At 38.2% G+C, this 26108-nt stretch overlaps 1 protein-coding gene across 2 annotated transcripts in view; it reads left to right on the plus strand.

Annotated features, from left to right (window-relative positions):
- FAM114A2 (family with sequence similarity 114 member A2) overlaps positions 1-26108 on the plus strand; it is a 33943-nt gene that overhangs the window by 2047 nt on the left and 5788 nt on the right. For both annotated transcript variants that reach the window (XM_030328753.1, XM_030328763.1), the window contains exons 2-12: positions 2191-2435; positions 3224-3323; positions 3760-3852; positions 5103-5194; positions 6250-6384; positions 6896-7054; positions 7666-7789; positions 13197-13276; positions 21020-21142; positions 21634-21773; positions 23301-23373. In XM_030328753.1, coding sequence (XP_030184613.1) covers positions 2205-2435; positions 3224-3323; positions 3760-3852; positions 5103-5194; positions 6250-6384; positions 6896-7054; positions 7666-7789; positions 13197-13276; positions 21020-21142; positions 21634-21773; positions 23301-23373 — 1350 coding nt within the window. In that variant the 5' untranslated portion in view covers positions 2191-2204. The remainder of the gene's footprint in view (positions 1-2190; positions 2436-3223; positions 3324-3759; positions 3853-5102; positions 5195-6249; positions 6385-6895; positions 7055-7665; positions 7790-13196; positions 13277-21019; positions 21143-21633; positions 21774-23300; positions 23374-26108) is intronic.

Consider the following 26108-nt stretch of genomic DNA (forward strand, 5'->3'; position numbering starts at 1 on the left):
GGCTCAGCAACTCTTTGGCTTGAGCTAATTATTACCATGTCAAAAGTGGGCCCGGTGCTACCAGATATTTCAACTTTAAGGGAAGTTGAAAATCTATATTCATATATATATATCATATCTGATTTTTAAGTGTTAGCAATTAGTAGTACAAATGTTTAAACACTGTGCAGGCCAAATAAAAACATTTATAGGCTGGGTTTAGCAGTCATTCCAGTTTGTGGTAGAATACTACCACTATTCTATGCTTATTTCAGATACTTCGTACATGAATCATATTGTCTGATTCCAGCAGACTTTTTTTTCTCTGTTCTTTTAGTATTTTATGTGTATCTCCATTATAGTGCTGTTTCCAAGCTGCCTTAGTTCTTAGTATGTGTGTCTTTTCTAGCACATTAGAAATGTTTTGATGGCTTGGGTTGCGTCTAATTCTCTATTAGTAAATACTGGTATAAAACAAATACCTATATATGCCTAAGGCTTTGGTATGTGTATAAGTATGTACTTGTGAGATACATTGATTTCTCCTCTGGGAATATTTGGCTATCTTGGAAACCAGCATCTGCTTTTTGTAAAAATACCAGTAGCATCTTGGCTTTAATTGCCAAAGAGATGTACTTATGAAAGGGACTGAATTGGTTAACATTGCTATTCAAGAGCTGATTTGATTTAGATGCTGTCTGATGGCTTAAATTTCATCATTTTATCTCTCAGAAGTTTAAGTAGAAATAGTTAATACTAAGAGTTTTGAGTGACAGTCAATAAAAGGAAAAATTGATACATTGGATGTCATTGAAATGAAAAACATTTGCTCTGTGGAAGACCCTGCGAGGAAGATGAAAAAATAAGCTACAGGCTGGGACAAAATATTTGCAAACCACATGTCTGACAAGGGACTTGAATCTATAATACATAAAGAGCTCTCAAAACTCAACAGTAAAAAAAAAAAAAATCGAATTAGAAAATGAGCAAAAGATACAAATAGGTATTTCACTGAAGAGGCTATCCAGATGGCAAGTAAGCACATGAAGAGACGTTCTAAATCATTAGCCTTTAGAGGCATGCAGCTTAAAGCCACAGTGAGATTATTATTACACACCTATCAGAATGGCTCAAACAAAGATAAACTGCCAAATGCTGGTGAGAATGCTAAGAAACTTGGATCACTCACACATCACTGGTGGTAATGTAAAACGGTACAGCTACTCTGGGAAAGAGTGGCAGTTCTTATAAAACTGAACAAGTACTTAACGTATGATCCAGCAGTTGTTCCTTGGTCATTTATTTCAGAGAAATGAAAGCTTATGTTCCCGCAAAAAGCTGAACGTTGATGTTCGTAGCCGTTTTATTTGTAATAGACCCAAACTGGGAATAGCCCAGGTATCCTTTGATGGGTAAATGGTTAAGCAAACTGAAATACATCCATACCGAGGAATACTACTCAGCAAAAAAGGGAAGAAACTATTGACACAGTAACTTGATGGATTTTGGGGGACTTAGGCTGAGTGAAAACAATCTCCAAAGGTTACATACGGAATTAATCCATTTATATCACATCTTGTGTAGAGAGGGAGAACAGATCAGTGGTTGCTATGGGTTGGTGAGGGTGGGGTGGAATGTGTCTAAGAAATGATAACCTATGGGGCGCCTGCGTGGCTCAGTCGGTTAAACGTCTGACTCTTGATTTCGGCTCAGATCATGATCTCGCAATTCGAGGTTTCGAGCTCTGCGTTGGGCTCTGTGCTGACAGTGTAGAACCTGCTTGGGATTGTGTCTCTCCCCTTGCTCTCTGCCCCTCCTCTACTTGCTTGCTCTCTCTAAGTATATAAACAGTAAAAAATGGATAACTTGGGATCCTTGTGATTGAACTGTTCTGTATCCTGAGTGTGGTGATGGTCACACAAATCTGTACATATGATAAAATTTCATAGAACTGAATACACATACACGAGTGTCTATAAAACTGATGAAATTTGAATATGGTCAGTGGGTTGTATCAGTTTCCTGGTTGTCATATTACACTGTGGTTACACAAGTTGTTGCCATTGGAAAAACCTGGGTGGAGGATATTCAGATCTGTCTGTATTTTTTATACCTGCATGTGACTATGATAATCTCAAGATAAAAAGCTTAAATAACTTACACCAAAAAACCCTATAGAATTAATTTTTCCTTTGGCTTTTATTTTAGCAGGCAATGATCTAGTCATGTCGGATAAAAATGATATTGAAACTCCAGTGGTAACTGAAGCAACCTCCATCCTTGAAGATGAGAAGTATGAGCCAGCCAAGAGTTCTGAGTCTGCTGACCAAAGTGTTGAGCCAGAGGATAAATCGGAACCTGTAGTTTTCACTCGGAAAAGACCAGAATCCAAACCTTCCATCGATCTTGAGACTTCAGAAGTTCTCCCTGTTGAGGCATCACAGGCTGCAGGCAAAGTAAAGTGTTTATTAAAACATTGGAATTAAAAGTTTGGGTTAATGGGGCACCTGGGTGGCTCAGTCGGTTAAGCGTCTGACTTCAGCTCAGGTCATGATCTCACAGTTCGTGGGTTCGAGCCCTGCGTCAGGCTTGTGCTGATAACTCAGAGCCTGGAGCCTGCTTCCGATTCTGTGTCTCCCTCTCTCTCTGCCCCTCCCCTGCTCGTGCTCTGCCTCTCTCTATCTCAAAAATAAACATTAAAAAAAATAAAAGTTTGGGCTGAAAGGGATGTGGAATCAAAACCAACTTAAGATTACCTATTTCTTTTCTTTGAAAGCCATAAAACACAATTTTCTCAGTTTTATAAATACCTTTAGGAGTAGTTGCCTTTGCTACATGGTGCTTAAATGCAGGTAATATACATCTGTCAACCAAGCAATACATTTTTTTTTTTTTTTTTTTTTTTTTTTGAGAGAGAGGGGAGCACACATGTGCACAGCGGGGAGGGGTAGAGGGACAGGGAGAGAGAATCTTGAACAGGCTGCATGCCCAGTGTGGAGCCCAATGTGGGGCTCCATTTCAGGACCATAAGATCATGACCTGAGCCGAAATCAAGAAGTTGGACACTCAACTGACTAAGCCTTCCTCATTTTGCCACCAAGCAATGTGATTGTTTAGCTAAATGTTATGTATTTGTTCATCTGTATGTTGGGCTAATAATTAGATACCTTGCCTATATACTCTCTTATTCTCTACTTTTCCATTTTCTTTTGCCTTTTGTTTTTCTGCCTACTGGGAAGAATAGGAGACTGTTTGCAAAGATGTACCTCAGACTGGATGGGGATATTGGGGCAGCTGGGGCAAATCCTTACTCTCTTCAGCCTCAGCTACAGTAGCTACAGTAGGTAAGGTCATCCATCATTTTATTAATTTTTGCGTGTGTTTTGCTATAGATCTGTGTTAAAAATGACTTTATTGATAATTCCTCTTCCATCTTTAGTTAAGGGCTTTGTAGTTTAAAAATTGGTCAGGAAGGATAGGCTGGTTTATAGTACACCCAGAGTTTGCAGCAGCCTTTTCTCATTAGCATTCTTTACTTAGTTTTTCATTGACCAAGAATTGTTAATATGAAACTATCTGTGGTGGTACTGAATCAAGTTTGTCGTTTTGTTTTGTTTGTTTGTTTGGTAAGATTACACTCCCAAACATTAGTTACGTATGGTCAAAATAGCGTGTCTATGGCTATGGTGATTTTAACCATCTGCAGGTTTGTTTCTTCAGTTTTGGTGACTAATAGTAAGTAGTATTCAGGCATAAAAATGTTACCATTTTTCTCATTAGGCCAGGGTATTTCAAATGTCATTGAGAAGGCAGAGACTTCTCTTGGAATTCCTAGTCCCAGTGAAATTTCAACGGAAGTCCAGTGTGCAACAGGTCAGTATGTGGAAACATTAAGACCTAGAACCATGGGTCAAAATAGAACAGTTGAGCTTGTTCTTTGGTATATATTTATTGAGTGTCTGATATTCAGGGCATCATGGGACTGGTGAGAAAGGGGATTGGACTTTGACTAACAGGTCTGTGTTCTTTAACCACTTTGCTGACATGGGATGATATTTTATATGTCAAAGGATGGTTACAAACATTAAATAAGGCCATGAGTGTAGAATATAAAAGTTGCTTAGTGCTGTTTTTGGCACAGTTGAGTATGACCCCAAGAAGAGTTAGCTGAGTTGGACCCTGTTGTGGCACAAAAAATATTTTAATGTGTTTCGTTTGGGGATTTTTTTTTTTGTGTTTGAATATTTATGAGGGTGAAATTTAATTTTGGACACCTGTTTTGATCATTGTACTCTCACTTAAGCCACAAAGGGAAGAATTTTGAACCAGGGATCAAGATGGCCTAGGACAAGAAAATAGAAAACTTTTCAGGCCCTAATACTGCTTTCTCCATCTCTCAGGGGCTTTATTGTCTCCCACTCTTCTCTTTGATCATCTCATTTTTTTCTCCCAAATATGCATACTTTTCTAGGACAAAATTTAAAATATGCCATATTTTAGAAAGTTAGATTTATGGATTTTATGATTTATTTGTATGACTAATTAAATGTAAATTAGATGTGGATATATAATTTACATCTTTATAAGAGTAAAGTTTACTCTTTTTAAGTATACAGTTTATGTGTTTTGATGAACATACAGTCCTGTTTACACAATATACTTGCAGTCCACTGTGATATACAGTATAGAATATTTCCTTAATCTGTATAGATAATCAAAATATAAGAATATTTTCATCACTACCGAAAAGACTCCTCATGGCCCTTTGTGGTACTCCCATCACTTACTCTTGTTTTTGACAACTACTAATCTGTTTTCTGCCTAAAGTTTGACCTTGTCCAGAAGATCATACACATGGAATCATACAGTATATAGTGTGTTATGACATATATCAGTAGTTTGTTCAAAAGACTAGATTTTATTTTTTAAATGAAATGAAGATGAAGAAAAGCCATGTTAGCTTTCATTTAAAAATGAGTAGTTTAAAATAATAAAACAAAAAGGGCTAAGGCTATCCTGTGTGTAGGAAGCAGGATCTAATTTTTAAAGTCTCATACATGCTGATAAAGAAAAACTATTTATAGACCATCCCTTCTTGTTTACACATCCCCTTCCTCTTGTAGGACAGACAAATGCCAAAGACAATGCAAACTCCTCCCCGTTGACTGGGCCATTTGGTGTATTCTCAACCATCTCTACTGCTGTTCAGACCACAGTGAGTAAAATGCCTGGTGGACTCCACCTCTCTGAACACAGGGAGTTTCTGTCTCTTTCTCCCTCTTTTTCTTGAAAAGCCATGAGGATTGATTACTCTTAAATGAGTCCAAATTGCTGAAGATCAATTACTTTGATCTTAGAGATAGAGTGGAGCTACTTGGAAACTTTCTTTAAAGAAGTAAAGGACAGAGCAGAGGATGAAGAATAATAGAGAGACAATGTACATAATATTTTATGACTATGAATTCTGAGATTGGTGGCCTAGAAACTCTGCTTTACAAAAATATTCTTCCCGTAATTGAGTAACTGTAGACGATTAGAAACATTTTTTAAAGGATTTTATCGGAAACTTAATGTCTTTCTTACATGAGAATAGATAACTAGTACTTAATTTTAACTTCTTATTGAAGTAAAACATGTAGAAAAGTGGAATCCTAAGTGCTCAGTTGAATTTTCACAGCATGAACGCAGACTAAGGAACAACATGATGGTGCATTGTATGTTCCCCTTGTGCCCTCTCCTCACCATCTTTGATTTTTCCTTTGGCCCATGGTGACCACAATCCTGACTTCTACCATCACAGATTAATTTTGCCTGCTTTTAAACTTTACATAAATGGAATCATACAGTATAGACTCTGTTGTACTTGGTTTCTTTCACTCAACATTATGTTTGTGTGATTTCTTCATCGTGTAGTTTGTATGGTGTATTCCGTTTTCTTTGCTGTATTCCATTATGTGACTGTACAGCATTTATTTATTCCATGGTTGGTGAGTATTGTGGTTGTTTCCAGTTTTTAGCTTTTACAAATAGTACTGCCATGGACATTTTGCACGTCTTTTGATGAACCTCTGTACACATTTGTGTTGAGTACTGACAAACAGCTGGCCACAGTGGTTGTATCTGTTTACATTCCCACATGCAGTAGATGATTGTTTTCGTTACTCCATATTCTTGACAGTGCTTGGTATTGTTAGCCACTATTTTATATAATCAAACCATGCAGATGTCTTTTGTCAGTATTCTTGCAATGAAGTTGCATGTGTTTCCTAGGGAAAGAGCGTAATCAGTGGGGGTTTGGATGCCTTAGAATTCATTGGGAAAAAGACAATGGATGTAATAGCAGAAGGGGATCCTGGATTTAAAAGAACGAAGGGTCTGATGAACCGGAATTCTACACTGTCTCAGGTACCATTTGTCTTTACCTGTGTATTTAATGTGTCTGTTTTGATCTGTATTTTTTGCCTGTAGTAGACCTTGTTAGTATTTCTTTCCTTTTGAAAACTTTTCAATGATATGTTCATTAAGGCTTTTTTTTGGGTGAGGGGATGAGAGCTCTAATGGTTATAAAAATGCCCAGTTCTTTTTTCCCTACTCTTTATTTTCTGCAGGAGCCTCTTGTCACTGCAGTAGAAGATGACAAGCCCTTTCAGAGCTGTTGAGTAGATTAATATTTAAAGCACTTTCAAAGAAACACCTGGTTCCTTGGGTGTTATTTACCCTGTCCAGATTCGAATTGTGTGTGATCATTTTTTTTTTCCCAGCAGCTCCTTAGCCGATCAGATTTGAATTGCAGTGCCAGGAAGGAAAGGGCAGTGTTCTGTATGGTTCCCGTCTCAGCTCTGCTTCCCCCAGCTCTTGGAGCTCACCCTTGAGCTCTCATTACTTGCTGCAGTGTAATCCTCCATCTATTTGCCAGGTTTTACGAGAGGCAAAGGAGAAAGAAGAGCTATGGACCTCCAATGAGGTTGCCTTGGAAACAGACAAGAAAACTCATTATGGGCTACTCTTTGATGAATTTCAAGGCCTTTCGCATCTGGAAGCTCTGGAGATGCTTTCCCGAGAAAGTGAGATGAAGGTAATTCCAAACCCCACATTTCAAATGGTTGGTCTCCAAGCAAAGGAGTGCTGCATAGCTGCGTCTCTTTTTGCACAGTTGGAAGATGAAATGTATTTCACATGGAGGCTTGAGACTCTTTGAAAATACTATACCAACACAGACAAACAAACAATGTTTGAACTAACCGCTACAAATAGAATGAGTCAAGTGTTACTTTTCAAAATTTAAACAAAAGGAAGACAGATTAACAAAGAAGTTTTAATAGCACATCTGTTACTTTTCCTTTGCCTTGGTCTTTTTCTTTTTTTTGGTAGTCTCTCTGGCTTAAGCTGCCAATAGGATATGGTTACCTGTTAGTTTTTAATTGATTCAAGACTGTTTCATTTCCCCCTAATTTATCAGCCATTGTTAAACACTAATAATTTCCAGATGTTTCTGGCTTATATTATTTTGGAAGTATAAATTCTCCCTACCTTTATGTAATGACTAGCCTCTTGTATTATTCTTAAGGAATAGTTTGTATCAGCTGGTGTATCATAATTTTTATTTTAATTTGGCCTCTTCTCCACTTGAAAATGTTTTTATTTTTCTTTTGTAGTCTCACAACTTTTTATTTTATATCCATTCAGGTGAAATCTATTCTTAATTCTCTGAGTGGAGAAGAATTAGAGACTCTAAAACATGAGTTGGAGCAACTCAAGGAAGCATGTTCCCTAGCAGAGTTCTGTGAGGAAGAGGAAGAAGAGAAAAAAGGTAATATGAAAATCCAGCATTTGAGTGGAAAGCATGTAGCATGTTTATATGCAGTGTATTGCTCTTGAAATATATTATTTTCTCTCCAGTTATACTAGCCTGACTTTACTTTTTTGCTGCCTTGCCCCTGACCAGGCGTTGATACGAGCAGTCGGCCTTATGTGCATATTTTTGTCCCACTCCCCCTCTGCTCTGCCCTTGACCCCCAAGATCGTTGTGGCTTCTCCAGGTCTAATCTTGTAGCTCACATCTCTGCCTGCTTTTTTGTTTAGAGAGTTTCCCTTGTTAGATTTGTGCCTCAGTCTGGCTGGTCATCCCTATGAGTTTTATATCCCTAGATACTGCTTCTGTGCCTCTCTGACTCCTGTGATCCCTGTCCTCATCTTGAATTCAGGCATGTAGGTTGGGAGTTATCCAAAATGCAGGTGATAATTTGTCTTTTTATTTTCAAAAGTTTTTTTGTGTGTGTGCCATATTTTTAATATCTGCATATTCTCCAAAGTTTAAGTGTAGTAGCTACTCATTTTTGCAAAATTATCAGGAAACAAGTTTGTTTACGTAAAGCCTAATCTCTAGTCAACAGAATCTTAACCTTTGAGAGTTTTATTTTAAAGATTAGATGGAAATGTTTCTAATATGTCTTACATGCTACTTTTTTAGTAGAATCTAATGAGTGTAGGTTTTTGCCTCCCTGCCCCCCCTTTTCCTTTTAATGAAGCAATCAGTTAACAAATATTAAAAGTGAATAGAAAAATTCCCTCAGGGTCCATCAAGACACATGGGCCAATCACCCATGTGGTAGATTAAATCAGTGCTTTGGAGAGTGTGGTCTGCAGAATCTTGGGTCTCTAAGATCTCTTCAGGGAATCCATGAGTCAAAACTCGGCATGATAAATTTGACAATAAATTTCATATTAAAAAAAATAAAATAAAATGATTAAAAAAACCCTGCATACTAATACCAAGATGTTATTTTCTTTTCTGTTTAAAAAATGTATCATTTTGACATTTGCACTGATGGTGCAAAAGCAGTGGTGGGTAAAATTACTGGCTTCTTAACATAAATCAAGACAGTGGCACCGAACTGTACTAATACTGTATTTTCACCACCATGCATTCACTGCCAGTTTCCTTTAATCTTGTTCTCATGTAGCAATTGTTAATCTTATTAAGTCTTGACCCTTGAATATATTACTTTTCGTATTTTGTGTGATACATACTGAAGTCTCAAGGAAAAGCACTGGTATTGTTTAAGTTGTAAGCTGAAGTAGCTGTTTTTTTCATGGAACACCTTTTTTTTTTTTTTTTAAATATTGCAGTAAAAAAAAAAAGATTGCAGTCACAGACTGTTCAGAGTAGGATGTACTTAAAACAACATATCACCACAGATTAAGTGTAAAAGCAGACAAAAGAATCCAGTTGTCTTCAAGCTAGGCATCAAAGAGATTTGTAGAGATATAAAACAGTGGCATTCATCTCACTAAAAGTTTTCTTTTTTGGAAAATACAGTTTTTCTTAAAAATTATGTCAACAAGTAGTGGGTTTATTGTTGTTATTTTTAAACAATTGATAAGTATTTCAAACAATTTAATTTTAATTTTTAATATGATAAATGTTGAGATCTATAACTTACATTATAAAAAACTCTTTGGAGTTATCAACAAGTTTTGAGTGTAAAGGGATCCTGAGACCAAAATGTTTTTGAGAACTGCTATATTAAATTATCTAAACTGCTTTGCTTTTGGAAATGTCTCTGTTACTTTTTAGAATTGTGTGCATCTTTATTTTCTTCTGAATGTCCATCTTTTAATTCTCTTCATTATCAGTGAGCTTGTATTTCTAATATCCTTTGAATCTCATTTTCAGGTTTTTTTTTTAACATTTGGTTTTGAGAGAGAGAGAGAGCACACGTGCACATGCATGCACACACAAGCTGGGGAGGGGCAGAGAGAGGGAGATAGAGGATCTGAAGCAGGCTCCACGCTGTGAGCACAGGGCCCAATGCAGGGCTCGAACTCACAAACCGTGAGATCGTGACCTGAGCTGAAATCAAGAGTTGGCTACTTAACTGACTGAGCCACCCAGGCACCCCTGAATCTCATTTTCTGTGTCTAATCTGGTGGAAAACCGTTAACTAGCCATATTCAAGCTGTGTACTGAAAGCAGGGCACTTTGAGTGAGAGTCTTAGGGTCTTTCTTTTGAGAGAAGGAAGTAAAGTGGAATGCATGATTTTATACTGAGTGCCTTTTTCTTTTTTGTTCCCATTTGTGTTCTGCACTGCATTCTAAGAAGTCGAATTGGCTGGTTATATAACCTCTTACTATACACTCTATGTAAAGATACTGGTCCTGATATGAAATGGCTCTTGAATATAAGTTTTTAAATCTTACCTGCAGCATTGAGAATTCAGTATAGAATGGTGGGTTTATAAAGGATGGGTTTTGGAGTTAGATCTGGGTTCAAATTCAAGATCTGCTGTTTCCTAAGCCGTGTGACCTTGGAGAATTACTTAACACTGAACTTCTGTTTTATCAGCTATAAGAGGATGCTAATTCCTCTCAGCTTGTTATAAGGCCTAATGAAATATTTAATATATGACACATAGTAAGCACTCAATAAATGGTGGCTGCAATTTTCATGATTAGGATGGCATAAGTAAATAGATGAAGGTCTATACTTAGCAGGAAACCCCTAAATTAAACTTGATTTACTTAAGTTGCTCTGTTGTTCTCAACTAAGCTCTAGAGTGACAATCCCCAGTTATTTATAAACTTAATTTATTTTTACATAGTACCATTAACAGTATTTGTTCAATTTAGTCAACATCTGGCTTTGCATAATAATCAGAAAACCTGATCTTTAAATACCATTCTGAGGGCTCTAATGGAGTTTCTGAACAGATGGATTTGTATCTATGACTTTTTTTTCCCCTACCTGTTTGCCAGAGATCAGGACTCTGAAAAGAAAGCAGTGTAGTGCTATTCCCAACAGCTTTCTCCAGTGATTTTGGATGAAAATGCAACACTGTCCTTGGTATTTAATTACAGCTCAATGAAGATGTTAAAAACAACAACAACAACAAAACCAAAATGGTGGTAGCGGAGGGGAGAGAAAAACACAGAATCTGGTTCTGGTGACATTGGTCATTTTCATTTTCTGTCAGCATCCTTAGCTCTTGCCCCTCTGTCTTATGCATCTGATCCCTTTGCCTCAGTAGGAGAAGACCCCAGCCTCTCCAGGGTCCCTCCAGAGCACTAGCCCTGCCTCCTTCCCATCCTCCCACTTTTATTCTAATGCAGCAACTACTTTTTATACTCAGGTCTGTAGGGAGTACATGACAGGATCTCCAAATGTTTGTTTATTTTTGAGAGAGAGAGAGAATGAATGTGAATGGGGGAGGGACAGAGAAAGAGGGAGACACAGAATCTGAAACAGGCTCCGGGGCCTGAACTGTCAGCAAGGAGCCCGTTGTGGGACTCGAACCCACAAACAGAGATCATGACCTGATCTGACACTTAACAAACTGAGCCACCCAGGCGCCTGTCCAAACATTTTTTATGTATTTATTTTTTATCGGTAATCTCTACACCCATTGTGGGGCTCGAACTCATGACCCTGAGATCAAGTCACATGCTCTACCCACTGAGGCAGCCAGGTGCCACCTCCAAATGTTTTTTGATCAACACTTAGTAAGCAGTAAGTTTTTTTGAGCACTTAGAACTAATGTATGCATATTTGATGATTATAAATTATACACATGTAATACTGTAATAACATATTTACATTTTAAAGTATACCCTCAAATAGAATTAAAAAAAAATGAGACAAATATCTATAAATAAAAGTTCTGTTTTCCCCCTGTACTCCAATTGGATTATTTCTTGAACCCCTTGAGATACATGCATCCTAGCATGGATTCAGAATCCTCTCTTGCTCCCAAATAATTTAGGAGCATTGCTAGGAAAACAAAATGCCTGTCAGACTTTAGGTTTTTAGATAGTAGGATTTGATTAGGAGTTGTGTAGAGGACTTACATAGGTTACAGCTGTAATATTTAGTGAGATCAACTTTCCTCAAACCATAGTGTACCTGGGATCACCAGACAATTTGCATTTTCTGCCTTGAACACCAAGAAGACAAAAGGATAGCAGATGGAGATAAAAGAACCAAGATGGAATTTTTTTTCTAAGGGTTTTGGGGAGAAAACAGGTATGAAGAAATAATGATTTGCCCTAGTAAACCATGAACTGGTGACTAAGAAACACTTCTGTAGATTGTAAGTGCTAAAAGATTTCTATAAATAAGAGTTCTCCCCACATTGTGTGGTTACAAGAAGCTTTGGTCTGAGAAAATGAAGTAGGATTTAGATGAGTAGAGCAGAAAATAGCATTTCCTGCCATTTGGATGTGTTGTTTTTCTGTTTTTTTTTTGTTTTGTTTTGTTTTGTTTTTTATATATCTTACGTATTTGCTCGTATGTTTCTCAAATATAAGTATTACGTGTTCCCCATCATATCTTACCAGGCTTATTTAACCAACAGCTTTGTTACCATCCTTCCAACATTCTGGAATCCCTTTCCTCTTCCCTTTCTTCTTATCCATCATTATTTCTTACGTGGACCCTGGATTATTACCTCAGCTTTTCTGCCTTCCTTCTTATTCCCACCTCCACCCGGGAGCCAAAGTGGATCTTTCTAAAATTTAAATCGGACATAATCTGTGTCTGTTTAAAATCATTCAATGTCTCCTCACTCCCTCAGTAAAAAGTTTGATTTCCTCTCCATAGGTTTTAAGGCCCTCTTTTGCCTAGATCCTACTTAACTTTCTAGCTTCACTCTTATCTCTCTTCTCTCTCTTCTCTCTCTGAAATTAAGACTCTCCCAGATATATTAAACGTGTGGTCATGATCTTTGTATTTGTTTTTGCTACCTGAAACTCTTCTTTTTCTCCTGGCTAAATTGTACCCATTTTTTATGTCCTGACTTGAAGTCCACTGTCTTTGAAGCACATGCATGGTACCTGCTTAGTACTCTGCTTTCACCTGTTCTCATTCATACTTCTGGAATAGAACAGAGAGCACTGGATTTGAACTGGGGTGGGAAGGCCAAGGTTTGACTCTTAGTATTTGCTATTAGGAGAAATAACCCCTCCAAGTCTTAGTTTCTTTATCTCTAAAATGGGATGATGACCCTCTTTACAAGCCCATTGGGAGAATTTGTTGGTGCATGTAGAAGGATTCTGTAAGCACCAAAGCACCGTGCTCATGTAAATTGCTGTTGCTATTCCTGGTGCTGCTGCGGCTCCTCCCTTGCCTCTCCTCTGCCTCCCCCTTTCCGCCCATCTCTGTCAGTCTTTCTGCAGGGTTTTACATGGCTCTGTGTTTTTCTTTGTTTGTTTATTTGTTTAGGGGATGAAGACTTTACCAAAGAGATAACAGAGCTATTTTCCCAGCTTCATGTCTCCTCCAAACCTGAGAAGCTTACCAGGGTAAGTTATGCTTGGTGATTTTCACTTTTTTTACTTGTGTCAATTTAATGGATAAAGAATGTAAGGTTATAACTTTCTGGCAAGGATGTCACCAAATTGGGACCTGTATTCTGAGTTCTGTGCCTTCTGCCTGCCTCCTGCTCTCACAGGTTAACATGCAAATTTCACATCTGCCCTGCCTGCCCCCCACATCTGCCATCCTCACCTGTTTTCATTTGGAACGCTTGCTTATTTGAAAGCTCAAATCAGGTCACAGTGTTGGCAGTACGCACCGGCCTTCGTGATACCAGTGGGTTCGCCTTTATGGAGGCCTCACTGTTGTCAGGGCTCTGAGTGATCCAAGGATGATGGAATGTGGCCTCTGCCCTTATAGGGCTGGATGGAAGGTAATGATTTCCCAGAGCCCAGTGACCAGTTAGCATGTGAAAATGAGCCTCCCGTGGCCTATGCCTGGGTCTTTGATGGTGATGCCTGAGCTGTTTTTACACGTATGAAACATGGAGGGCCTTTAGTCAAAGTGGGTAGGGAGCGCCTGTTTCCAGAGCAGTACTCATAGAGCATACTTGCCAGTCCAGCTCATGGGACACTATCCACTTGGTCTCGGGCTGCTTGCCATCTCTTCACCCACCTCTCCCAATCTCCAGAAACATCTCTGGACCAGGTAGCAGCAGATGCACATTGCTTCCTGGCCAGGATAGCCACCACAGTCACCTGCATACCGTAGGGTAAAGAATGTGATGCTTGATTTTGTTATCTCACTCTCCTTGCCCAGTGAAAAGGCTGCACTCCCCAAGCTATGCAGTCACCCGCCAGGCAGCTCATCTTCCTCATCTCCACTACAGCGCTTGACTATAGCACTTTTTAGCTTGTATCATAGTGTTTTTTTTTTGAGTTGGAAATAATATCAAACTTAGAGAAAAGTTGCATAAATAATGCAAAGAAATTCATATGTCTTTTATGCAAATACGCCTATTATTAACATATATATATATACACACATATATATATAATTTATACATTTAATCATTCGTGTTTGAGCATTTGTTCTCTTGTTACCTCTCGCTCTCCTCCCCCCCCCCGCCCCCCGTCCTTTCCCTTTCTTTACATACACATGCACCACATGCACATACACACGTTGTTATTATTGGGACTATTTTGGGGAATAAATTGCAAACATGATAGACCTTTACTCATAAATATTTCAATATGTATCTGCTAAGAATATGGATATTCCTGTAGGTAACCGTAGAAATTATCACCTGCAGTAAATTTAACATCGATAAGATATTTTTATTTAATCTCCTGTCCACATTCTGGTTTGGCAATTGGCCCAACAATGTCCTTCATATCCTATTTTTCCCTCTAACGTTGAAGCCAGAACATAATCACGAATTGTATTTAGTTGTCATACACTTTGAGTCTCTTAATCTGTGGTAGTTCCTCACTTTTCTTTGTCTTTTGTGATGAGAAATAAAAACCGCTTTCCCCCGTATAAAAACGGAGTATTCCTGATTTGGGGTTTGTCTGATGTTTTCTTATGATTAAAGTCATGTTATGCATTCCCAGGCAAGAGACTTAGTAAGCAGTTTTATATCCTTCCTAGACTACACAATGTCCATCTTCCCCTTAAAATGATGTGTTGTCTGATTTCTCACTGTATGGTTACGAATTTTTTACTGCTAATAAACTTTCTGTGGGTAGACATTTTAAGACCAACAAATATCCTGCTGTTCATCATAATGTCCTTCCAGATTTAGCATCTATCCATGATTCTTGCTGCACCAGTGTTTACTGTGATGGTTGCAAAATGATGATTTCTCTTAACCCCAACACTTGCTCCTTATTTATCAGTTGGCTTTTGGCATTCTACTATAGTTAAGAGCTCTTCCTTCTTCTATTTATTTATTATCTATTTGTTATTTAATATCTCATGGAATTCTGTTTTTTCCCTTTGGTTTATAGTTCATTACTGTCCTTAATTATTTTGGGATTCAAATTGACCTTCAAACTGACTCTTGTGTGACATGCACTTACCATTTTTTGGAGTATTTCCTTATTTTCTGGCATAACGATATTCTGGACTCCTCTTGTACCTTCTGTACTCTAGCCCTGGAATCAGCCATTTCTTCAGGGAGCCATAGCTCCTTTTTAGTATTACAGGCTAAGACATGGGTGCTAGGTGTGCTCATTGATATTGGGGTATCTTTGCCTCCAGGTCCTGTGGGCAGAGCTAGGAAATATACTTAATACACACACCCCCATATTTGCACATGTGCACACATACATATGCTAGAGATCGTGAATTTATGCTGGTAACTCCAGTTTCAGTCTGTCCCTACAGGAGTCTTCCTTGCCTTTCCTCATTACAGATTTGTATCTCCCATCTTCCACAATAATAACCCTGTCTCCCGACATTAGCACATTCCCTTATTTCCTCAATTCTATAATGCATCTGAAATAGTTTCATTGCTTTGCCCATGCCTACCTACTATAAAGCTAACCTATGAAAAGAATTTATGATTTATTTGCTTTCCCCCTACATTAAATATTTGAATATATAGAGGCTTATGCTTCTAAAAGTCAAAACTAAACAATTCCTATCCACTCCCTTTTCCTTTCTAATACTAACTTTCTTGTTTTCTGGCATATCCTTCTTGTGTTTCTATTTTTAGATAAGTAGATAGATTTTGAAGATAAGCAGATCTATTTTCTTCTTATATAAAAGTTAACACACTGTCTATGTTCTTGAGCACTTTGCTTTATTCACTTAACCTTATACATATGTATTTTTATAAATTTATCACAGGTTATTTTTGATTTTTTTTTTAATGCGTGTATCTTACTTCCCATCCTAAACCTTAAATTTCTTCAAAGCTGGATCTGTGCTTTATTGGTCCTTAAAATCCCAGATCTACTGTCTCTTTGTGGTGTTGAGCAAGTTGTTTAACCTCTCTATGCCTTGATTCCTTTAGCTGTGAGATAGGGTGATGTGGGGTTCTTTTGAGGATTTAATGTGTTAATGCATACAAAGGTCTTGGGAAGTCCCTGGCTCATAGTAAATGCTCACCATTGATGGTCCTATCTATAGAAGCTAGCCCAATATATTTAGGTGTTTGATAAATATACATATGTTAAGTAAACTTTATATTGCTAAGTGTTGGAGAAATACTAATGAAAAAGACCTAGTTTCTGTGCTCAAGGAGATCGTAATAATAAATAAACGATTTTAAAAAGGCAAGTAATCCTTATCTATTTGGTAGTTGTAGTCATTCTCTGCAAGTTGTGTTCACATTGTTTACATTTCCTGTGTTGAGTCATAAGATATAGAGTAGTTAAGGAGCAGGACCTGATTATTCCCAAGGATTTAATGGGAGGCTGTGTGATGTAGGGGAAAAGCAATGAAGCAGGAGTCTGAGAAAACAGGTCTGATTCTTACTCTGATGCATGTGATGTGGGCAAATCCCATTTCTTTTCTAGGCCTTTTCTCCCCGCTGGCCCCCCCCCCGCCCCCCCCCCCCCCAGCTGATGAAAACTAAGTGGTTGGAGAAGCTAAGCTCAAAGGTGTCTTTAAAAATTTTTTTTTTAATGTTTATTTATTTTTGAGAGAGAGATAGAGTGTGAGTGGGGGAGGGTCAGAGAGAGAGGGAGACACAGAATCTGAAGCAGGCTCCAGGCTCTGAGCTATTAGCACAGAGCCTGATGCAGGGCTTGAACCCATGAACTGTGAGATCATGACCTGAGCTGAAGTTGGATGCTTAACTGACTGAGCCACCAGGCACCCCTCAAAGGTGTCTTTTAATTCCTAAGTCTCCAGGTCTCACCAATGGGAAGTTCCAGACTGAATTCTGGGTGTGAGGCCTGGGTAGTGTTGCCCAGTTTTCAAAAGGTATGATAAATTACCTTGAGTTGGCACAGTAGTTCATAATGACTTCACTTAGTGTATTTATTATAAGAAAGATCATTTTGAGTATGTTTTATGCCTACTAAAATATCTCCTTCAAGTATATTACATTTATGGTATCAGTTTTCTTTTGCATGGCCTTATGTCTCCCCATTTTTCTTTTTTTAATTTGAGATAAACCAATCCCTGGTTTTTCTCTCATTTTCTCTCTTCAAAAGCTTTGCAGAGAATTTCACATACTATGTAGACTGTTAGTCAACTGTTAGGATTCTTTCCAGCTTCATCTCTCACTATTCTCTTCTATAAAAATCTCACCACTCCAGCCTCTTCTCCCATGCTTCTCCCATATTGGTCTTCATTCTGTTCCTTGAGTACACCCACCTGATTTCCCTCTGCTTACAACTCTTGTCTAAATATTTGCATGGCTGACTCCTTTTAAACTTTAGATTTCAACTCAAATATCACTCCTCAGAGACCCCTCCTGACCACCCAAACCAAGTCTGCCTTCTGCTCATCCAGTCCACACTCTCCGTCTCTACATTTTATTTTCTTCACTTATTTGTTTCCTTATTAATTGTCTTTCTGCACTAAAGAAGAGCAGGGCCATGGTTTATATAGGTACTTCCAGCACCTGGACAATGTGTAGTAAATATTTGTAATGAATGAACTAATTAATAAATGTACCCTCTGCTCTGGTCCTACTAGTTGCTTCACAGTTTTCTCAGCATACTTTGAGTTTTCTGTTTCCAGCCTTTTATATAGTTAATTCTTTTTTTTTTATTTTATTTAATTTGAGAGGCTAATGTAGTTAAAGATCAGAGCCAAATTATTCCTGAGGGTTTTTGTGAGAGTTCCTGTGGTAGGAGGAAGAACCTTGAGATGAATGTCTGGGTACATAGGTTCTGCTGTAGCTTATTCACGTTGGAGCCTCGGGTGTAGCCCCATCTATTGATCCTTAAACCCTCAACCCCAGTGCTATATTTGTAAGAAAACCTGTGATTCTCACTTCTTAGCTGGAATGGCTCTCCTAGTCTTCTCTGAATTCGTATTGCCTGGTTACAGCTCTGAGAACACATTCTGTCTATATAAAGTTTCTCAAGTGGATGTCTTCATTTAATGACAATAAACCTTTTCTTAGAAGTCGGGACAGTCTCAGTGGCAAATGACAGAAACTCAAGTCAGACTGGCTTAAGAACAAAGCGGCACTCATTAGCTCAAGAACTAGAAAATTAAGAGCTTCAGGCATGGCTCTCTATCCAGGAACCCCACCTACTACCCCCAACCCAATCCCCACACCAATCTCTTGACTCTGCTTTCTTCTGTTACAGCTTTATTCATAGAGAATCTTTTCCACATGGTGGTAGGATGACTACTGGCAACATCAGGGTGACTTTTTTCCAGTTGAGTAACTCTAGCAGGAGGAGGGCCTCCCTTCCCTAGTAGTTTCATCAGATGTCCTGATGCTGATGCCCATTGACCTGGGTTGGGTCACTTTTTGAAACATCATGAAGTAATCCCTGTATGGAAGGGGGATTAACATTCTAGTAACTAAATCTGAATTGTTTGCCAACCCTTGGAGCCAGAGGATGGAAGCAACCCTACCCAAACCACATGAACTAAGAAAAATCTAGAACCCACTACCAAAAGAAAAGAGATAGGGATGCTGGCTAGGTAAAAACAGTAGCTGCCCTCCATAGCATGCCAGGCACAGGGTGTGCAAATCCAAACAAGACAGTCTGTAGCTATCCTATGGTAATGTTGTTCATGTATAGGAGATAGACACATTTAATTTCAGTGTCTTTGGTAAATACTAAGTTGAAGGGGTGCTCAGGGGACCATGGACATACAGGGAAGGGTTGTTTACATGCCTTGTCTCCTGGAAGGTCTTTGAAAGTTACTTGGAAGAGACAATGTCTGGGTGGATGATTGAAAGAAAACTAAGAGCTGCCTTTATTTAGAAAAAAGAAAAGGGCGGGGAAGGGCATTGTAGCCTAAGGGAATAGCATGAATGAAGAACAGGCATTTATAGGCCATTATTATCAGATCTTAAAGTGGAAAATGGTAAGAGATGAGGCTGGAGAAGTAGGTAGGGACTAGGTCATGGGTACTTCTTCAGTCATGTAAAAGACCATCATCTGGTTGAAGGGAAGCCATTGAAGGGAAGAGGAATGATCAGCCTACAAAATATCTTGATATGTATGTCCAGCAGGCAGTTGGGATACATTGTTTTCAGGAGAGGTGAGTGCTGGAAATAAGGATTTAGGAGCCAGCAGCAGGTAGGGAATACTTAAAATTACAGAGACAGGATGGGCTGAGGGAAGAGGGAGTGTGGTGAGGCTAGTAGAGAGCCAGGCTAGAACCCCAGGTAATGCTGGTGTTTAAAAGGCTGAAAAGAGTATCAATACATACAGAAGCCTGAGGAGGAATGCCCATAAGGGTGGGGGGAGAACTGGAAGAAGGCGGTATTTTGGAAGTCAAAGAAAACTAAAAACAACTCAAAGGCCCATCATCAGAGAATGGTATATGTATAAAATTATGGCATATGTATAAAATGAGCTACTACATAGCAAGAAATAAGAATGAGCTACTGATATTTGCAACAACATGGATAAACCTAACAGACACTATATTGGGCATAAGAAGCCAGAAACCTAACAGACACTATATTGGGCATAAGAAGCCAGACACAAATTAGAATGGACTTAAAGTTTCATTTGTGTGCATTTTAAAGGCAGGTAAAATTAGTTGAGACAGTGAGACAGAAGACTGGGTTACCTTTGGGCAAGGGAAGTGTGACTTGGTTTGAGCAGTATTTTTTTATTTTATTTTATTTTTTAAATTTACATCCAAATTACTTAGCATATAGTGCAACAATGATTTCAGGAGTAGATTTCTTAGTGCCCCTTACCCATTTAGCCCATCCCCCCTTCCACCACCCCTCCAGCAACCCTCTGTTTGTTCTCCATATTTATGAGTCTCTTATGCTTTGTCTCCCTCACTGTTTTTATATTCTTTTTGTTTTACTTCCCTTATGTTCATCTGTTTTGTCTCTTAAAGTCCTCATATGAGTGAAGTCATATGATTTTTGTCTTTCTCTGACTAATTTCACGTAGCATCATACCCTCCAGTTCCATCCATGTAGTTGCAAATGGCAAGATTTCATTCTTTTTGACTGCTGAGTAATGCTCCATTGTACATACATATCCCACATCTTCTTTATCCATTCATCCATCAATGGACATTTGGGCTCTTTCCATACTTGGGCTATTGTTGATAGTGCTGCTATAAACATGGGGGTGCACGTGTCCCTTCGAAACAGCACACCTGTATCCCGTGGATAAATGCCTAGTAGTGCAATTGCTGGGTGGTAGGGTAGTTCTATTTTTAGTTTTTTGAGGAACCTTCATACTGTTTTCCAGAGTGGGTGCACCAGCTTGCGTTCCCAGGTTTGAGCAGTATTGACTAGGAAGGGGCAGGGGGGCACCCTTTATACTGATGGGAATGTTCTGTATCTTGATCTGGGTCAGTTACAAAGGCATATAGATGTGTAAACATTTCTTGAGTTGTGCTCTGAAGATTTGTGCACTTTATGTAAGTTATGCCTTAGTTTTAAAAAAGGCAGAAGGGTTAGAGAAGCTCAAGAAGGGGAGTGAGTGGATGGCCGTGTTAAGTGTTGTAAAGAGAAGTGGTAAGGTAAGTAGATGGATGTACGGTAAGTGTGTGTTCGGGTGAGACTGACTTACATGATGCTAACGTGTTCCTGGTAGGTGCACAATATGTATGATAACCTTTTGGTGAGCTGAATTGAATTGTTGATGGGCAGTAATCGTCTTCTTGTTTAGGCAAGAAATAATGCCTATGAATGGATGAGTGCATCTCTGGCCAAGCCATTAGAAGAGAAGGAAGAAGGAGAAAAACAGTTGGAAACAGAAAAAACTGAGCAAATCAGTAAAAATTCAATAGAGGTACTAAAGCAACTAAGCCTTTTTTTTTGAAATGGTTTTGAGATGTGAGTATTACAATCAGGGGCGTAGGCACCTTCTGTTTTTTTGTACCACTGTCTGTAATGTCAACCTTGTAACCCAAGGTTATAGCAACCTTGTTCCAGACTGTAGGGTGAAAGGAGTGAAGAAAAAGAGACTAAGGGTGTTTGTGTGTTGTATCATGAAGAAAGTTCCCAGAAACTGCTACAAGACACTTTTTATCTAAATCTTTTGGCTCAAACTTAGTTATGTGGACACACCCGACTTTAGGGGAACTTCTGTTTCTGCAGTTATGAGCCCAGCTGGAAAATGACATCACTACTGTGGTAGAAGAGGAGGTGTATTGAAGGGCAGCCATTGTCTCTGTTGCTTTCACGATCTGGAATCCTCCAGTATGCGAGAAACAAGGAATTCTTCATTTCCTCCGGGATAAAAACAATAATAACAATGCTTTGTTTTGCTTTTCTTTTCAGGATATCCATGCATTTGCTATCCGGAGCCTAGCAGAATTGACTGCCTGCTCAATTGAACTGTTTCACAAAACAGCGGCTCTGGTTCTGCATGGCCAGAAGCAGGAAGTGACAGCCTTAGAAAGGAGCAGAGCCCTTTCCCAGTAAGTGTAAAGAGTATCCCTGTAAATGATGCACATTAGTTCAAGAGTTTTCTCAGCCTCTTTTTACTCTCAGCCTCAGAGTTTTAAGAAACTTTCCTCTCAAGAAGATGCCATTCACATTGTACCATTCACATGTTAGAGGTTTGTTCATTTTGGGTTTTAGTTATTAAGTAGTCAGAAGTGTTGTTTCTTTTCATGGAGCCATAAGTCTACATTATAAATTTTTTTATTAACCGCCTGGTTGTTTTATTAATTCTTTTTTATTAATTGGTAATCTGAAAACTAGTTCTCAGGTTATTGGTTTTAATAAAAGTAGAATTTTACATAAGTAAAAATAGAGAGTAGTTCTACGAACCTTAGTTCTTAATAATGGTGATATTTGTTAATGAGTGCAAATTTTGTGCCAGGTACCATGCTAAGGGACTTACATGTATCACTTCTAATTTTTACAACTCTGAAGGTAAATGATTAGTCCAGCTTTAAAAAAATGAGGAAACACAGACTCAAGAGAAATGTGATAATCTGTCCAGGTTGTGCAGACTGGGATTTAATCCCACATCAGGCTAAGTCCCCAAACCCCCCTTTCCCTCTGTCTTGCTGATTTTGAATAAAATTTCAAAAATATTATAAAGTAGATAGTCATAAGGGACAAAAAAAAAAGACCTACTGCTTTCTGCTTTCTAAATAAATCTAATTAATGAGAATGTAATTGGGAAAAATTGTGTGGGAGTGTCTAATGTGTTAGGGTTGGGAGGGGCCCTTGATGTTTTCCAGACCTCCTCTTTACCTGCAACTTCACCACCCCTCCACAACATCCCACAGAGGGGGCTGGTTTTGTCTTCACCATCCTTAGGATGAGGGACTCAACCCCAAAGTAGCCTGTTCTTTGGAAAAGTGGCTCTTTCCACTTTCCATTTATACATCTGTGTTTATACGTATACCTACGCATATATATGTACCTGTACAGGAGGGGTGTGTGTGTGTATGTGTATAAGCATACACATATATATAGTTTCCCTGTTAATTATCAAGTGAGTTAGAATCCATGGAAACTGGGCTTTTGCTTGTGTACTGATATATCCCCAGTGCTTAGAATAGTACCTGGTACATAGAAGACTTCCAGTAAATATCTGTTGAATGTATGAATACATACTTACTTTACCTACGTTTGTAAATGGAATGTAGGATTTTTAAGTACTGTCTTATCTCCTGAAAATGTACTTTAGTTATTTCCTTTAACTTGGAAGTCTAGTACTTTCTAGAGGACTTTGCAGTAAAATGTTTTTCCAGGGACTGAACCTCCTCTTCCTGTAACATGAATGTCTGCTCAAATGGGTCCGCAGATGCATTAGGTAGTTGATGAAGACATATTTACTCCCTTAAAAAAAAAAAGCTTTCTCCTTTCACATTTACTACCAAGAGTGATTTGTTTTCTTCCAACAGTTGTTAAATATAGCTTATTTTTAAAAAAGAGAGAAAGAAAAACAAAAAGAGGAGCCCTCCTGACTTGCCTCACTTCTTTCCTAGGATGACAGTTGTACTGTGTAAGGAGTTGTCTTCTCTGTCTAAAGAGTTCACCACCTGCCTAACAACTGCCGGGGTAAGAATTCATGCCTGTTCTTGCGCTGATGTCTGTTCTGTGGGGTGTTTTTTAGAGAGTTTCACTGAGGTAATTTCATACCATAACATTTTCCCATTTCAAGTATACCATCCAATGGTTTTTTAGTATATTCACAGAGTTGTCCAACCATAACCATATCTAATTTTAGACCATTTTCATCATCCCCCAGAAAACCTCCCGCCAGTGGCAGTCATGCCAATTCCCTTTCCCTCCACACTCTCCTAGCCCTGAGCAACACTCACCTATTTTCTGTCTGTAGATTTGCCTATTCTGGACATTTAATCTAAATGGGATGTACAATATGTGATATTTTGTGTCTGTTGTCTTTCAGTTAGCATAATGTTTTTGAGGTTCATTCACATTGTAGTATGTATCAGTACTTATTTTTATTACCAAATAATGTATTTTAGGGATCTGTACCACATTTTATTTTTCTGTTTATCAATTCTTAGACATTTGGACTGTGTCTAGTTTTCAGCTATAATGAATAATGTTGCTACAAACAGGCATGTGTGTTTTCATAGTAGGAGTGGAATTGGTGGATCATGTAGGTGACGTGGGCCTTGGAAGAACTGCCAAACTGTTTTACAAAGTGACTGTACCATGTAACATTCTTGCCGGCAATGTATGAAAGTTCCAATTTCCTAAATCCTCATCAGCACTTGCTATTGTCTGTTTTTTTTTGTTTTTGTTTTTTTGTTTTTTTTTAATTAGCCATCCTAGTAGTAGGTATGAAGTGGTATCTCGTTATGGCTTTTATTTGCATTTTCCTGGTGGCTAATGATGTTGAACATCTTTTTACTTACTGTTGGCCATTTGTATGTCCTCTTTAGAGAAATAGCTTTTCTAGTTTTGCCTCCTTTTAAATTGGGTTCTTTATTTCATTATTAGTTATCTTTTTGTCATTTATTTATTATTTGCCTTTTTACTATTTACCATTTATTATTGAGTTGTAGGAATGCTTTATATATTCTGGGTACAATTTCATTATCAGATACCTGATATGCATGTATTTTCTCCCAGTCCATAGGTTGTTTTTTCACTTAATCTTGATAGTGTCTCTGCACAAAAGTTTTTTTTTTAAAAATTTTTTTTTTTTTTTTAACGTTTTATTTATTTTTGAGACAGAGAGAGACAGAGCATGAACGGGGGAGGGGCAGAGAGAGAAGGAGACACAGAATCGGAAACAGGCTCCAGGCTCTGAGCCATCAGCCCAGAGCCCGACGCGGGGCTCGAACCCACGGACCGCGAGATCGTGACCTGGCTGAAGTCGGACGCTTAACCGACTGCGCCACCCAGGCGCCCCATGCACAAAAGTTTTTAATATTGACTTGTCATTGTTCTCTTTTATGACTTGTACTTTTGGTATTGTCTCTAATGAATTATTGCCTAACCCAAGATCATGATTTACTCCTACGTTTTCTTCTAAGAGTTTTGTTGTAGCTCTTACCCTTAAGTCTATGATCCATTTTGAGTTGATTTTTTATGTAGGGTATGAGGTAGGGGTACAACTTTATTCTTTTGCATGTGCATATCCAGTTTGCCCAGCATCATTTGTTGAAAAGTTTTTCCTCATTGAATTGTCTTTGCCCTTTTGTCCAAAATCAATTAGCCATTGATATACGGGTTTATTTCTGGACTCTCATTTCTATTATTGATTTTATTTGTGTGTATCCTTACGCCATTGGCATATTGTCTGGATTACTATAGCTTTGTAGTAAGTTTTGAAATCAAGAAGTGTAAATCTTCCAATGTGGTTCTTCTTTTTCCAGATCTTTTGTCTTTTTGGAACCCTGTGCATTTCTTCTGTGAATTTTAGGATCAGCTTGTCTATGTCTAACTGATTTTTACACCTTGTTTTTGTGTTCTTTTTATGGAGTCTGCAGTATATTTTATGCTGCCCTCTGAGACCTGTGCTGGAAATTTAGACCTTGATAAAATAAAAACTGCACAGTGACTACTGGTTTTAAGGAGCAGCGCCGTACTTAGACTATGGTAGTCCTCATATTCTGCGGTTGCCAGCCGGGAGCAGAGTTGTAATTAAAACAGCTAAAGTTCTTTTTTTTTTTTTTTTTCTTTGAGGAATTGTAAAAATGTACTTAAGGTGTGTAAACTATGGAACATGATTCAGAAATCAGTAATCATGAATTAGGATAGAATCAAGGGCATTTTAAATGAGCAGATAAAAATCACTTTGTAGTAAAACCAAGTTCATAGATACAGAGAACAGGTTGGTGGTTGCCAGAGGTGGGGGAGTTGAGGATGGCTGAAATGGGTGTAGGGGATTTAAAGGTATAAATTTCCAGTTACAAATAAGTCATGGGGATGTAATGTACAGCATAGTGACTGGTTAATAATTTTGTATTGCATATTTGAAAGTTGCTAAGAGAATAGATCTTAAAACTTGTCCTCACAAAAAATTTTTGTAACTGTATGGTGACAAATGCTAATTAGGCTTATTGTGGTGATCGTTTTGTAGTATATGTAGATAGCAAATCATCTTGTACACCTGAAACTCATATGGTATTGTATGCCACTTATACCTCAATTTAAAAAAAATCCCTTAGTAGTAAGTATTTAAGGGTCAATGTGGCAGCAATTTCTGGGCCCTTAAACTTATTTTAGTTAAGAGCATAGCCCAAATTAATTTTTCTTAGTCTATGAGTTTAGATTATTCCTGTAAGGGATAATCCTGGGATTATCTCTTTTCCCCT

Source organism: Lynx canadensis, chromosome A1 (genome assembly GCF_007474595.2).
Source record: "Lynx canadensis isolate LIC74 chromosome A1, mLynCan4.pri.v2, whole genome shotgun sequence".
NCBI lineage: Eukaryota > Metazoa > Chordata > Mammalia > Carnivora > Felidae > Lynx > Lynx canadensis.